The sequence below is a fragment of the Colius striatus genome, chromosome 2 (genome assembly GCF_028858725.1).
Source record: "Colius striatus isolate bColStr4 chromosome 2, bColStr4.1.hap1, whole genome shotgun sequence".
Taxonomy (NCBI): domain Eukaryota; kingdom Metazoa; phylum Chordata; class Aves; order Coliiformes; family Coliidae; genus Colius; species Colius striatus.
In genome coordinates this window covers 84,338,515-84,354,932 of record NC_084760.1, presented here as the reverse complement: position 1 = coordinate 84,354,932, position 16,418 = coordinate 84,338,515, and the positions used below count along the sequence as shown (strand labels likewise).

Below are 16,418 nucleotides of genomic sequence, written 5' to 3'. Positions count from 1 at the left end.
AAATGATGACTTAAGGAGCTGCTGCCTCCCTGCTAGATCATCATGAAACTCCAGAGAAGATGCAAAGTGACTGAGAGAAAATAAGTCAAAAAAGTTAAAGAGACTGAAAGTTTTAAAAGTCACACAGATTTTTTTTTTTAACTGGCCAAAGCTCCAGCCTAATATTATCTTCAGTAAAAGAAAAAAAAAAAAAAAGCCTGAACAATAGTCTAATTTGAAAAAAACAAGTGCAAGTTCTCATACTACAAATTTTGACACATTCTAGAAGATTTCTGGATTAGATCCGGAAAATAAAGTCTTCCAAAACCTAGACAATTTTTTATCATTAATGCTGAGCAAATAATTGAGGATAGGGTGGCTGGGATTCTTTGCAATTTCTTTTTCAGTTCTGATATGTGAATATAAAATTAGAAAAGAGTTGAGGTCACTTGTGGGAGGAAACTTTTTGTTAGTTGTTGGGTCCAGAATTTTTTAAAGATAAAAAGATCAGTGGAACTAAATAGTCCTTTTAAATTCACAGGCTACTATTCACATCCTTTTGAAGAGGCCCGGGTTAAGCATTTGTAGAATATTAGATGTCTAGAGTAACAGTATGCCACTTGTTTTCAACAAGGAACTGCCTGGTAGATGAATCAGGAAGCATACCCTTCAGGAGATATTCCCTCTCTGTAGATGTAAATCAGACTAGGCAGGTTCAGAAGCTCCATGTGCATTGCTACATTTTGCTCCAGCTGGCTTTGTATACCTACAGTAGATCTGGGAGTGCTTTGATTTCTTTTTCTGTCTTTACTGCCTTTGAGTACTACTGATTGTGGTTTAGGTCTATGTAACATGAAATTGATCCTAGATTCTCATGGCTTAGAGCTCTGCAAATATTTTTTTAAGTTTGATTTATCTTCCATAGTTCAGTTATACTGAATTTAAGGTAGTCATTGGTTTGCTTATTTTGGATAGCAGATCTGATGCAAATCAAACTGGCATCTACTGAAGAAATCAGTACTATGTGGTCATAGACCTCCTGTGTACCCTGCCCACACACACAGTTTGAACTCTTAACAGGAAAACATAGCTTAACTTCCGAAATTTAGCTTCTCTTGTATTACCGTTTAAAGATCAACATTAATGAATTACAGAGTAAATTACTTCCTCTTCCAAGGGAAACAACAAGGAGAAAAGAACATGGAAAGCTCACACACTTGGCCTCAATTCTGTCAGAACACTGAGAAAAGCATTTGAACACACTAAATTCACCACCTTTCGCTCCTCTGACCACTACAGTCTGCAGAGGCCCTTAAACATATTTTGAACTCATTAAAAGACACTATTAATAACCATTCAGATTTATATATATTTATGAGGATGTCATCACACCTTTATGTAGATTAAGTACCAAAGAATTTCGATGTACAAGTTTTGCAGATTCTCATTCTCTTTTGAAATTCCCTAAGTCACTAAAATCCTAAGTCAGAGAGGTTGTCCAGAGACGTTGTGGATGTCCCATTCTTGGCAACGTTCAAGGCCAGGCTAGATGGGACTTTGGGCAACCTGGTCTAGTGGAAGTTGTTACTGCCCATGGTAGAGAGTTGGAACTAGGTGATCTTTAAGGTCCCTTCCAACCCAAACCATTGTATTGTATGATTCTAGGAAAAAGAAGTCAACTATTTTTCCCTGGATCGTTCTCCTTTTTACAAAAGAGCATCATCTAACTTAGAGATGAACAATAACAACAGTAACATTCATATATTGCATTTGTTACATAAATAAGACAGATATAAGTCACTGATTATGAAACCAAAGCTGTTTGTGGTTAATGTTTATAACATTAGGTTTTGGTTATTCTAGTCAATAGAAAGTCAATGTTTTCCAAAGAGGTAATTAATTTTGCTCATATTTTCCTTCACTAGGAAACAGATGTTGCAAAACTATTAGCAGAAGCAGCACTATAAATATACAGTAACTTATATTTACTAAATATTTAATGCCTTGAAAGTCAACGCATATTTGTTCAAACTCTCAATGACCACTTAACAAATGTCAAATGCAACTGTCCAATCCATGTCTGTTAAATAAAAAGCAGTAACATTTCTCTCATGATTTAGGTTAGCTATCGGTATCTTAGTGTAGTTAGCTATCTTAGGGATATCTAAACCAAAGCTTTTTTGTCTCAGAAGAGCTTTTTGTTTTGCAGTCTCTAAGCCTCTAGAAGATTCTGAATTATTTAAAATCTTTCAGCCAGTGCTGCCTATGAATACAAGCTAACCTCAATTGTGAAACTGGAATATAACTTTAAATAACTAACAAAATACACTTTCCTGCTAATAATATTTAACAAGTACATCATCATTTTGGACACAGTAAAACAACACAAAACTACACAGAGTGCCAGACAACTTTTGTTTCAGTGAAGTACAGTGTTTAAATGACTCTGTGCTGCTTCTAATCTACACACTCAAATTGATTACTCTCAGTCCTTAAAAACTGATGACAAGAATTGGCTCATGAATCAAGCTAACACAGAACTCTAATCAAAAGCACACAACTCACAAAGCCACCTACAAATACCTGTATTTTGTCCAAAAACCTCAGGACATTCTCTTTAAGCATTAAAGAAACCAGTCCTGGCAAGATTACAAAGGTAACTTTTTCAAAGGCCAGTTCATAGCTGCCTTGCAGACGAGAAGAGAATCATCTTTATGTCTTGCATGCTTCTTCATTTCATTTTCCAAAGTGATCAATTAATTAAAAGAACTGCCAACTCCTTCTCTGGTCTTTAATGAAAAAGTCATTCTTAGTGCAATACTGTATGTTTCTGTAGCCTTTGGAAAGGCTGAAAAAGCCTAATATTCCTGGAAGTAAAACCTTGTCAGAGGATTAAATTTATCAATAGTATTTTCAGAAGAAAATAGTAAAAGAAAATCTGTTACAGCTAAACAATACCCTGTTCTTCTGTTTAAATAATACGTTAATGTCAAGAAACTCTGAGCAACACCTGTTGAATTTTACTTTTTAGCCATCAGAAAATAAATCATCCTGTTGGTGTTGAATTTAAGCCCAGAACTCTCCTACTTTCTAGCCACCAATATTATGTACAGTTTTTCCTTACAACAGATAAATCAAATTGGTTTCCTAAATATCTCATACTACCTAATACACAGGATGCTACTGCAACAAGACTTTGCACAAATTCTTGTATTTCTGAATTTTAAAATAATTTCTGATGAGTCCAATTTTTAGTGGTTTAGCCCTGTCTGGGCACCAGATGACCACCAAGTAATTATATCACTCCCCCTTCTAACTTGACAGGGGAGAGAGAAATTTGGCGAGAGGTTCGTAAGTTAAGGACAGGGAGATTGCTCAGCAATTGGCATCATGGCCAAAATAGACTTGGGGAGAAAAAGGTTTGATTTATTAATAAACAATCAAAACACAGTAGGGAAAATGAGAAGTAAAACCAAATCTTAAGACACCTCTCCCCATCCTTCCCCCCCTCCCAGGACTCTCCTTCCTTCTCCCCCAGCAGTGCAGTGGATGAGGGATGGAGTTCAGTGCATTACAGATGGACTTTGCTGCTGCTTCTTCTCAGGGAGAGGCCTCCTCACGCTTCCCACTGCTACACTGTGTGGTCCCTCCCATGGGAGACAGTCCCTCACAAACTTCTCCAGCATGGGTCCTTCCCATGGGCCACAGTTCCTCACGAACTGCTCCGGTATGGGGCCTCCCATGGGGGGCAGCTCCTCACACATTGCCCCAACATGGGTCATACACCAGGAGAACAGTCCTTCAGGTACCAGCTGCTCCAGCCTGAGTCCCTCACAGGATCACGAGTCCTGACAGCAAGCCTGCTCAGGTGTGGGCTCCTCTCTCCCCATGGGCTCCCAGGTCCTGCCAGGAACTTGCTCCGGGGTGAGCTTCCCACAGAGTCACAACCTCCTTCAGGTATCCACCCGCTGTGGCGTGGGATCCTCCAGGGGCTGCAAGTGGATCTCTGCTCCTTTGAGGCCTCCATGGACTGCAGAGGCACAGCTGCCTCACCATGGGCTGCAGCACAGGTCACAGCTGAGTCTTTCTTTCAGGGGCCTAAGCACCCTCCTCCCCCTCCTTCTCCAGTGACCTTGGTGTCTACAGAGATGTTTTCACATTCTCACTCCCTGTTGCTGCCACAGTTTAGCAACTGCGTAACAACTTCTTCCCCTTCTCCAATATGTTATTCACAGAAGCATTACCTCTATCACTAATTGGCCAGGCCTGGGTCAGTTTAGGTCCATCTTAGAATAGACTGGCATTTGCCCTATCAGAGACAGGGGAAGCTTCTGGCAGATCTTTGTTTAAAGAAGCCACCCCTGTAGCCCCGCTGCTACCAAAACCTGGCCCAAGCAAAGCCACTGCAAAACAATTTAGGTTGGTATTTCATCTTCAGCCCCAGAATAAATACAGGTAACAATATGGATTAAGTCAGACACACCCTAATGCTGGCTAGTACTTGGGGATGGCATCTATTTAACTTCCTATTCTGAATCTCCCAGTCTTCCTTTGTCTTCTATCATCTCAGTTCCTCAGGCTGGCACACTGGCAACTATATCTTCAGTGTACACTTAAACTTTCTCTCCTCACTAAGTTCCAGCTTAGTCCTTCCTGAAGAGAGACAAATCTCTGCAAATTATTAATTCTTCCAGTAGACAAATTCTGATACATGACCTGCAATTGTGTAAGTTAAATTATCTTCTAAACACACTAAGAAAAGCATCTTCTGTGATGTTTGAGTCTTGATACAGTCAACGCTACATAATCTTTAGACAGCTAGCCATTCGGAGTTTAATCCTTAGAGTGTTGCTGATGAGCCAGGACAACTTGGCCTTGTATTGACCACATTTTACCTGAAGAGAGATCTGGAAAACGATCACATGTCACTCATGGAGGTGACAAAACTTTTGGAAATCACATCTACACATATAATAAGCAGCTGATTGAAAGATTACATCTCCAATTGTTTTGGTTATTAGTTTTCAAATTCTTCAGTATCCTAAAGACTGAGGGTTTGGGGGGCATATTTGTTTAAATGGTAGCCTTCATAGTTTAACCTGCTTTCTCTCAGAGCCCACATTTGTAGCACTGAATCAACATGCATGTCCTTCCTCTTGTCTTCTGGAGGAGACATTAATAATGGATTTAATTATTAAACTTGGTCCATAGCATTTTTAACTATGTAATACAAAACCGGCACATCAGTGAACATCACAGCCAACAGACCTACATTTAATGGAAAGCATTTGAAAATAATAATAATGAAGCCTACCCTTCCAAGTAATCCTTGCTGAGTTCCTGGAAGCGCAGGAACACCCGCATTGAAATACAAACATCCAGTAACAGCTCATCTGCTTGCCTACTTGGTGCTGTTGAGAACCTCGGAGTAATTACCTTGCGCACAGTCCTCTTGACTTGTCCATTCTATAAGATCAGGTCATCCTGCATTATAGCAGGCATTTTCGCCAAAGGGAGAGCAGCTGGTCTGGTGATTTAAGTTTTTCTCCCCCTACCAAAGCCAGACGTCCATGTTGCTGATGATTTCCTTGCTAAAGGCAGAGAATTTATTGCTTCAGAAAAAAGCCACACAAATTATCTTTTCATTGTGATACCACCAAGAACATCCTGAGTTTCAGCTATTAATAAAAATTAATTTCTGCTCTGGCTGTCCTTGGCAAATGATACTGAAAAGTTGTGTTTTGTTGGTGGTGTTTGTAGCATACTGAATTGATAAAACAGTCCTGTCCTCTTTTCTGTTCTCTTAATGAGAACCATATGTAAACCCTTAGCAGCATCCTAAAAAACTTAGAGGTCAAACTAATCCCACATGCAAACTTAATGAATTTTACACAATTAACATCAGCAGTTCTGCCTATAAAGAGGTAAGCTACCAAAACTCTTTTGTTTGTTTATTGGAAAATGGTTTCAGGTATGAGTAAGGATTCATGTCTAAACCCTCTACTTTTACATGGCTTGTGCCTACTCTGAACGTTGCAGTGATGGAGGGAACACATCTTAAACAACCTTATTCAATTCTTAATATTCTCCGAATGTTCATATTTAAGTTTAGGAGTATACCTACGAACCAGAGTCAAAAAATGCTTTATCTTATGCAAAGTACATCTTAAACTTCAGTCTGAAGTTTAAACATCTCTACTGATACCCAAAGCAAGTGTTCCAAAACAAGCAATCACCAACTGCCTAAATAAACAATTTGTAGTCACGTTAAGGACATTGTTATCAAAACTGGTGAAAGAGTGGACTTAGAGCAGCACAGAAACTTGAATTAGCCTGCTAAAAGCACGTAAGTTTTAAATGAATGCCTCCAAGAATACATTTATGAACAATGACATAACCGTTACGACTCAGCTCTCAAAAGCAGAGACAAATCAGGCTAAATTAGGCTCATGGGTCAGAAAGTGCAGGTTAATGAATTACCACTGTGCACCTGATGTGCAATAACTGTTCATACTGGTATGTTTCACTTTTAGCTGGAACAAGACAACAAAAATTTCCCTTGATGTTTTGTGTGCTTAAGAACACACACATTGGTAATTGCTCCAGCGCAGCTAACAGAAAGTTAACTTTTCAACTTGAAACCTAGTAAGCAGACTTCCACAAAGCCAGGTTCAGTCATTAAAACTATTTTCAATTTTTGAACACGTCTGTATAATGCATACAGACCAATAATGAACAAAGGGAACTAACTGCAGTTCTCCATGCGTAGGTTTTAAAGGCAGAAATGGAAAGGTAGAAAAGTTAGAACAGGAGGATGTCGAAGGCAGACATGGCCTTGGAAGGACAAGAAGGTTGGTGTTGATGCAGTGAAAGAGGAAGAACTGAGGGAATTATCTGAAGAGAAGGACCACTGCGAAGGACAATGATCTTACATTTTCCACATTAGTTGTTGCCTTGTTGCTGTTCTGAAAGTACAAAAGGGCCCTTTCAACCTATATCTAGATAGGCCTGCATGTGCCACTATTTTGTCTTTAATAGCCTGCTCACTAGAAATTACTGCTGTCTCTCCAAAGAGGCAATAAGAAAAATAAAGGCATATTTAGATTACACTCTTTGAGCCCTGAAGTCCTGAAGCACAGCGAGGCCACATTCTTGCTTTCCACACAGATGGTCTAAACGCACTGCACATGAAGTTCCTTTTAGGAGGGGCCTATGACTGGTTGTCTGCTATTGTCACTTACATAGCACTGTCAAAAGCAGAGGAGGGGAAAGGGAACACTACAAGCTTGATGGAGTGCCATAGCCATGAACTTGGCAAGTTAATGTACTCTGTAGTGGTATAAAATACCTGTGAGATTTCCCTCATTCAAAGTGGATCATCCTAGAGTCAACCTGGAGAAAACTGAGCAGCAAGTATCTCAGTGAATAGTGAATTTGACTTTGAGGCTGGAATAACTTTTGCATATATTTGTTGTATGAGCCTGAATCTCATGCCCCTACACCAGGACCCATTTATGCTTTTAAATCCCACTGGTAAAGAAAAGTTAAGCAGCAGCACTGCAGAGAATGGGATATTTGGGTTATAAGGCTAAGTGCATACACTGCAGGTAGTCCATTCCAGACAAATTAGTGACTCTTTGTAAAATGCAAAGCCAATCAGTTTAAGACAAGGCTGTTCCACACAAGTTAGTTGCAAGAAAGCAGTCTTTTTAGAAGTAAACTTTCCCAGTGCAGACAAGCTCTCAGCTAAGAAATGGCACATGGCTAGGGGTTAGCTGGATATGTTATCTGACTTCTGGCAGAACCTCAAAGTCTTTTCCCTCTCCTGTGGTCTCCAGTCAGAAGGAAGGCAGGAAAAAAAAAAAGAAAAAAAAAATCGAACTAAAAGCAATGGAAGACAGTATCCTAGAGCAAAGCTGTGCAATGACATATTTCACAATTTTTCCAATACCAATACTTCGCCATGCCAAAGGCAACAAATGAAACAAGACAGATATTTCCGGGACTTCTGTAGAAAAAATTACCAGCTCCAAAGGCTGCTCTTTCAGATTTCTGTATTTATGAAGCATAAGGCATTTAGAGTTAGTCTTGTAACTCCTTGGTATGCAACTGAACTAAAAACTACCTTTTTTTAAAAAAAAGAAATCATATGAAAGAGCTTTGAACTCTTTCAAAGGCTTTGCTTGATATATTGATTATTTTTTCAAAGCTTTCACCAGACTGATTTCCATCACTTCATTCCATCACCTCAGTTCTCCAACAAAGCAGATATTATGTACTTTTAAATGTTCTGTTCTTTTCAAACACCCTGCATCTCCCATACTTGCAAAAAAAAATACAAGAAACTACCAGGGGTGTAGGGGTGAAGGAAGTAATAACATTACTAAACCACTTCAGATGAACAAGCAAGCGTATTCTAAAACAAAATAAACCCCACTAAATTAAGTATTAACCTGCAAGTAAAAAGTTTCAAACATCACCTTCAGAAGTAGATGGAAGGCAGGTCTCATTTACCAAAACATGAAAAATGGTAATACTACTTTTGAATACATAAAAAAGTTAGTATTTTGAAGATGTAAAAAAAAAAATAAAGGAAAGTGGAGGAAAGATTCCTCCCCCCTCCCCCCCCCCCCCCCCCCCCCCCCCCCCGATATTCTAACATATGCTACAAAGGAGAAAAGGCAATCCTGTCCCATTAACATGAGAGGTCTGCCTTCACAATAGACAGGAAAAGAGGAGTTGAAAAAGTGTATGTTTTGTGAAATTCAATTTCAGGAACATGAGCCATTCTTTTACTCTATAAAGCAAAATCAGTTGAGGAAGTGGAGGAGGGAGGAGAAGTTAGCATGTTACAGGTAGAGTGCAATAGTTTCTTGAGCTGTTCAATGCCAATACAATACGGTGAAACAAAATTATATTCTCAGCCAGAAGAGGCAACAAAAAAAGCCCCAAACCCAAACAAACAAAAAACCCCATCCAGTTCAGCAAATAGCTGTAGAATTATAATCTTCCTTCCAGATATATATAGAAGACAATTGAGGATAATTTTTCAGAGCTACTAAGCCATCAAAAGTTTTTTAATTCAAGTTTCTCAAATAAACGTGTTCCATAGTACAAAGGAAGTACGTAGTTGGAAGAACACCAGCACAGAAACTAGCACAGAAATGTGAATGAAGAGTGACGTTTGGAAATCATTTCCCATTTCACTGTGAGCACCTCTCATACCCTCTTTTCAAACAACCACAGCACTACAGCATCCATGACACACTAAGCCATCTCCTTTTTCATAAGGAGGCAGAAACAGGTGGAGATTGATTAATTTTTCTCTGTGGTACTCACTCTTTGCCTGAACAGAAAGAAGGTAAGAATGAATGTACTGGGGACCCAGGCTCCAGCCAGCCACCATCCTCTCTGACAGTGACCAGCAGCAGATGCATACCAAGAAGTCTAACACAAGGGCATAAGTAAAGTGCTGTTTCCTGATATGCTCTCCCAACATCCAGAAAAGTGCACAGACATTTGCAGAGTGTCACAATTCAGTTGCCAAGCAACCTCTCAAAACACCTTTAAAGCAAGAAAAAAGAAAACAACAACAAAATACCCAAAATCCACCATTCATCACAGAACACTTTTTCAGCTCCACACAAACACAAATGTGGGAGACTAAAACTACCATAAAATACCATCTATTTCAAAATTTTTGTTTGTTTGACTTCTTTGTTGGGGTTTGGTTTGGTTTTAAATCACACCATACTGAATATATTTATTTCAAGCACACAGTTAAGAGGCAAACAAACTTTTTTAGCTGTATTATTTATTGGAGTCTTAAGTTTAAACACTTTTTGAAGTAAATTTGCTTACCAAACATTTAATGGATATTTTATTTGTCTTTTTTAAAGACTTAAAAAAAGAAAAAAAAGAATAGAAAAGATAGTTTAGCTCAAAGCATGCCTAAGGCTGTATGGGCTCAGACAGAATGATAAAGTACATTAGAAATTTGCAAAAACGGTTTACGCCTGTAAAAAACCCAATGCCTTAACTTAGTGTTGAAAACCTGTATGCTCACAATATAAAATTTTACTTTCTTTGGAGAAGTACATTTAAAAATCATGTAGCGTTAAATGTATAATTGAGCGTGTATGAATATGAAAAGGAGGCTACAACAAACTGACAAAATGAAAACGTGCTACTGACAGAGGGTTAACATTAGCACATACAGCTGTGGCTTTTTACAGGCAAGTGAAAGAGAAAATATGTCTCTTCAAACGAATACCTATACCGTCTACCAGGATTTCTTAGAAAGTGCCTGAATATTTCCTTTCTGGAGACAATACTGCCCCTGCCCCCTAAAAAAAAGTCAGCACTAAGACCGATGTATTAAAAGGCCAGCTTTGAAAAAAAACCATTTTGAAAACAAAGAATTTATGTTAGATGTGTAATGAAGAGCCTGGCCCTTATGTAATTGTTGCAGAAGGGAGAGGTTTTATTTAGCTGTTGCAACTTTCTACTCAACTTGATCTCCAATGTTTGTTTCTTCTTCTTTACAAGACTGTAAATGGATTTAACTTCAGTAAATAATCATTCTCCTTTAAAAAGCTTATGCTCAGTTAAGTCAAAAGGTGCACCGTGATGTCTTCAACTGGGGCAGAGAGCAGATGCCAAGGAAAGGGAAGTGTAAGAACAGTGACACCTGTTAAAATCTCTCTCTCAGCCTTCAAGGTTGCTGAAGATTTTCTTGAACCAACTGTGATATCTACATACTTAGTAACCTCACAGGGCTTTTCTTCCATGACTCTCTTCAATCATTTGTTAAAAATTGACATAGATTTAAACCCAACAGTATTTTATATTGTGAAGTCTCATAGATAAACTAAAACTGCATGAAGAACATTATTTTCTTTATTTTAAATCTGCTACTTTGCATTGGAAGAGATGCTAATTCTTCCTGTACTTAGCACTGGTGAGGCTGCACAGTACTGTTTGAGTACTGTGTTCAGTTCTGGGCCACTCACTAGAAGGACACTGAGGTGCTGGAGAGTGTCCAGAGACAGGTAATGAAACAGGTGAAGGGTCTGGAGAATAAGTTTGATGAGAAGCAGCTGAGGGAGCTGGGGATGTTTAGCCTGGAAAAGAGGAGGCTGAGGGGAGACATGATCATTCTCTAGAACGATCTGAAAAGAGGTTGTAGTGAGGTGAGGGTCAGTCTCTTCTCCCAAGTAACAAGTCATAGAACAGGAGGTAATGGCCTCAAGTTGTTCCAGGGGAGGTTTACGCTGGATATTAGGAAGACCTTCACTGAGAGGAGGGTTAAACATTGGCACAGGCTGCTCAGGGAGGTGGTGCAGTCACCATCCCTGGAGATACTTAAAAGGCATGTAGATGTGGCACTTAAGGACATGGTTTAGGTGGTTGACATAGCAGTGCTAGGGTAACGGCCCAACTCAGTGAAGAGGTCTTTTCCAAACTACATGATTCTGTGATTCTGTAATTATCCGACCCCTTCCCATGTGACTCATAGTGTTATTTTGTTTAACGTGTCATCCCTCAGTTGTCCCTTTTCCAGGCTACAAAAAAAATATATCTCAGCTTATTTAGTCATTCTCCATCTAAACAGTGTTCTATACTTGTCAGTCTTTTTATTGCTCCTTATTTCTACAACATCTTCTTTTGAGACTTAGGCAATATTCAAATATACAACAGAGATTAGGATACAAACATAAGGGTGTTTTCTGTTTTGTTCTGTGTTCTTTTTTATGACAATTGCTCCCTCTTCTCTTAGACTCCACCAAGAATCAAAGTAATTTTTTTCAAACAAAAAAAAAAAATCTGCCCAGTCAGACACACTGTCCCCAAGTGCATCATTTCACAATTATTTGCACCAAGTTTTACCATCACTCTCTCAGGAGATACCTCTGTAATTCTCAAAGATCACCTGTATCTTCGATACTTTAATTCAGTTAAAACTAGTAGATTTTCTCATCCACTAGTCACCTCACTTCTTCACTTACAATTTCACTTTCAATGAGCAGAAAGCAACATAGGTTTTACCAGAGTGCACACTAGAGTGCATTGGTGACCTCTCTCCACTGTGAGACCTGTGCTCTGGAAGAGTTTACCTATTTATCTGTGCAAGGACTTGTGCTCTCCGTCCATAACTAATTCCTTTAAAATTTAAAAGGGACTTGCATTTGATGAGATCAAGTGTATTTCCACTCCTGCCCCTCTCCAAAAAGAGAGGTTCTTGACTGCAGTGTGCACATCATCTGAAGGTCCTTTTACAGAAACTTAAGTAAAATGTTTCCAAAACTACTGAATTGTTTGTGGGCAGATAAATACTTTTGATAGTTTCAACAACTGTTATGATGTTTTTCTACTACTTTTTTGTAAAGGTCAAAGTCATAGAAAACAGTAACATCAAAAAACCTCATATAAGTAGCCTATTTCTTTTAGCCCAAAAGGAACGTTCATCTCAAAAAGGCTGCTTCTATAGGCATTTCCATTCTTTTTTTTTTTTTTTTAATGACTAGACTATAAAATTTAGCTGAGAATAAATTAAGAGTGAAAAGCAATAGTGCACTTAGGTAGAGTTGTGTTCTTCCATCCTTGCTTTTTGGAAAAAAGAACAAAACAAAACTACGCCATCTTGATTAAAAAAAAGCAAGCTAACAAGGCAGCTAAATTTTACATGTTTCTAGCGAAATATCTGTCCACCTTGCTAGAATGAAAAATAATTTAAAAAAAGAATCAGCCAAGCCTTAGATATGTTCATAACCTGTGTGTATAAACATAGTTATCTCGCAGTTTATCTTACCTTTTAGCCAACCACAGTTTGGTTCCTATAGATGTAATGATGTCACCCAGTCCTTGCTGAAAGTCTGATCTAATGAGCTGTTTCGATTCCAAGTATGACTGCAGCAAGTGAAAAACCTAAATAAAAACAAAAAAAATTTAAAAATATTAAACTAGAGTTTCTAGCCGTTGCTTTTCCACCAAATAACTGTAAGATGAAAACAGCCACCTGCAAAATAAACAACTATTACTCCAGGAAAAACACATATACATTTGGCATAAGAGATCCTTAAACTGACTATTCTTTAAAAGTCACACTTTGCAGTAATTAAACAGAACACAGAAAGTGTTGAAATATGTTAGCCTCTATGAGGTGAACAGAAGACAACCAGATGAACACCATTCCTCCTGACCCTTTCCAACTTCAGCATTCCTCAACTTTCATCTGTCTGGAGGTGCCACCTGCCCACCAGTGCCAGTACAGCTGTCTGCAGAGCACACCAGCAGCTTGCCCCACTGGATGGAGCAGGGCTGGTTGCATCGTACAAGTACAGCCAAGAAGACAGGAAAGAGTCTTAAAAAATTCACACACTGAGCAAAAAGCTTTTTAAAGGCAGTAGATTTATCATCTCTAACCACTTGGAAGTGCTGTCAGAGAAGTATCTTTATTCCTGCTCGTACATTCCTTTGTTCGGGGCTCCAGTCAGATACGGTTGGGTAGCTGGGTTACAGAGACAAAAGAGATGCTCGCACCTTTCCCTTCCAAGGACAAAAAGACTGGGGCTGTGCACTGACTGCCCTGTCTCATGTAGAGCTCCACATAAAAGGCTAGATGATATACCCTAGCTACCATGAAGGAAAGAATTCAAGATACCAAAATAGAAAGCACAACCTGAAGCTTTCTGGCCAGTTAACAAAGCAAAATATTTATCTTCTTAGACACTTTCCTTTGCTATTTAAAAACAAGTTTTCTGAGTAGTACTGAATATACAGAAAAGTGTTAAGAAAAAAAATTGAGTTAAAGATGTATAGCACTCTAGATCAGCCTGGAGAAGGCTCTGGGGAAACCTTATAGCAGCCTTCCTTTCCTAAGGGGGCCTACAAGAAGTTCTTGACTATGAGGTGGTGAGGCACTAGCCCAGGTTGCCCAGACAGGCTGCGGATGCCCCATCCCTGGAAGTGTTCAAAGGCAGGTTGGATGGGGCTTTGAAGAACCTGGTCTAGTGGAAGGTGTCCCTACCTATCGCATGGGGTTGGAACTAGATGATCTTTAAGATTCCCTCCAACCCAAACCATTCTATGAAAAGGAAATATTGGATAATAGATGCAAGCTGATCTCAACTGCGTAATCATAGAATCATAGAATGGTAAGGGTTGGAAGGGACCTTTAGAGATCATCTAGTCCAATTCCCCAGTGGAGGGTTAGTGGAGAAGGGTCTCTCCAAGGCCAGCTCCTGTAGTATCCATTCTCTTAGCATGTGGACATGGTGCATGATACACACTTCCCACACATGCAATAATGCCCGTAACATCCCACTTAGTTCTTACCTTTTCCATTTACATGCAGGTGAACAGGAAACACCTAGGTGAGTTAACTTCTCAATGGAAAATCACAGGGATACACATTGTAGTACTGAAGCCTAATGGTAAAGGTCTTGCTCTGGTTAAGGAGTTTTGTATGCACATGCAATTTGGAAGCTGGAATAGGAACAGGGTGCTAATCTGCTAACCTCTCTCTTTCTTCAACTTGCTTTATAGCCTCAAAATTTGAAAACATTTGCCTACACAAGTAAATTACATTGATAGACAACTTCTACGCAAATTTAAAAATACGTCCCATTATTTTTGAAACTGGCCATGTGCAGAATTTAGGAAGCTTTAGAGGTGTTACCAGACCGCTTCTGAAAATACCTACATGCGTATTTTATATGGAAACACTCTTAATGTGTGAGAGCATTAGCACTTCATTCTTGCAAAGTGACAATTTCATGACTAACAGATCAACAGATCAAGCTGGGGCTTTTACTTCACTCTGGGAAAAGAAATACCATTATATCCAGATTTTAACATCTAAGATCTTGGTTTCCCGCATTCCAGCTGTCACTTGCTCCGGGGGTTATATATTTTTGTTTGTTTGCTTGTTTTGGAAACACAAGCACTGCTGCATAGCATTAACTTGACACAATTTCATCTGGGTTATTTTTTGTGAAATTATTCAAATGGAAAAACAGCTGCAGCAGTTGCAAATAAGCAAGGAAAGAGAACAGAAGAGATGTCAAGAGACTGTCTAATCCATGCAAACACTGAGGCAGGGTCTAAACGTTCTCTGATGAAACAAATGTGTGACTGTCCTAATCCGGAAAACAGCCAAGAAAGTAGACTCAAAAATATTTGTATGCAACCTCTTTTGTATTTCACCCTCAAAATCCAAGCTCTTGAGGTAAGGTGTTCCTCTCCACCCCCACCCTTGCCCTCATGGTAAACAACTGTTCTCTGGACACCATTCAGTCAGTCTGCATTTTTTCCTAGTGAGGTACTTATTAAACACAGAGATCCCACTGGGGCCCCTTTGACGGGAACAATGAAATAAACTCTCATCTCCCTATATTAGCAGGTGCTCTGTAGGCAAGAGACATCCTGGAAAGATAGCAGTCGTCTTGTCTTTCTGGTTTTTTTAAAATCTTCTGAAGCCCTCTGTACTTAACATCCTTTTGTTGATGGTAGAACATTGTCCCAAGATGGTCTTTCCAAGATATTTCTGAGTTTTGATCTTTTTCTACAAAGTGCTCTGGAAAAGTGCAAACTTGCAAACATTTCAGAGTCTCACCAGAGATCACTACCTTGAATCCTCTTCTTTAGCCTGCTCTTACTTGGGCAACTCTCTGCTTATTAAAATGGTTTACAGAAGTATCTACTCAACCTCCTACAGTTGCCACTGCTACTCGATCCTCTGTACTTTTTGTAGCTTGACCTTAATCTCTGCTAAGTCACGGACACTATAGAAGGAAAGGGATGAAAAGGGAAAATAATATATACGCAGAAGCTCTACTTATTGCCTTTTATATCCTTTGCTAATTGAAAACCATTTGGTGCCTTTACCTTTCTGATTTTATTCTTCTGTGCTTGTGTTCATTTCCAGGAACAAGAAGGGATTTACCTCTAAGCAATAATATAAAATCTGTTACACAGTTATGAAGGGGCTATCATATTTTTTCCTAGAAGCTTAAATTAATTTAATCTCTTCAGATTTGAAAACAACTCTCCAAGTGCCTTGCTCCTAAATACACAGGAAACCTAAGTAGTTTGACAATTCAAGTAAAAGGTCTTGAGAGAGGGGGAACTGTGCATACTAAGCAGGTCAAATTTCTGGAATTAAATTATTCCAGGTAGGTAATTCAGTACTGAAAATGCAATCAAAACTCCTCTGCAGTTCAGTCTCTCTATAAACCATACCCTTTCAATACCATTCATAAGGTAAAAATCAGAGGACGAGTCATACTTAAGCAGCAGACTTAGAAGATGCAACTCGCATAAGAGTTTGATTCAGTCTTGAAAAATGCCAGCATTCACCAAATACAATGTTCAACTACTATAGTTCACCCTGTTCCAACTTCTGACATGCAAAATCCTGATTTTTCCATCATTTCAGT

At 39.0% G+C, this 16,418-nt stretch overlaps 1 protein-coding gene across 2 annotated transcripts in view; it reads right to left on the bottom strand.

The window, feature by feature from the left end:
- THADA (THADA armadillo repeat containing) overlaps positions 1 to 16,418 on the bottom strand; it is a 167,090-nt gene that overhangs the window by 49,920 nt on the left and 100,752 nt on the right. For both annotated transcript variants that reach the window (XM_061991338.1, XM_061991337.1), the window contains one exon: positions 12,791 to 12,906. In XM_061991338.1, the coding sequence (XP_061847322.1) occupies positions 12,791 to 12,906 (116 nt within the window). The remainder of the gene's footprint in view (positions 1 to 12,790; positions 12,907 to 16,418) is intronic.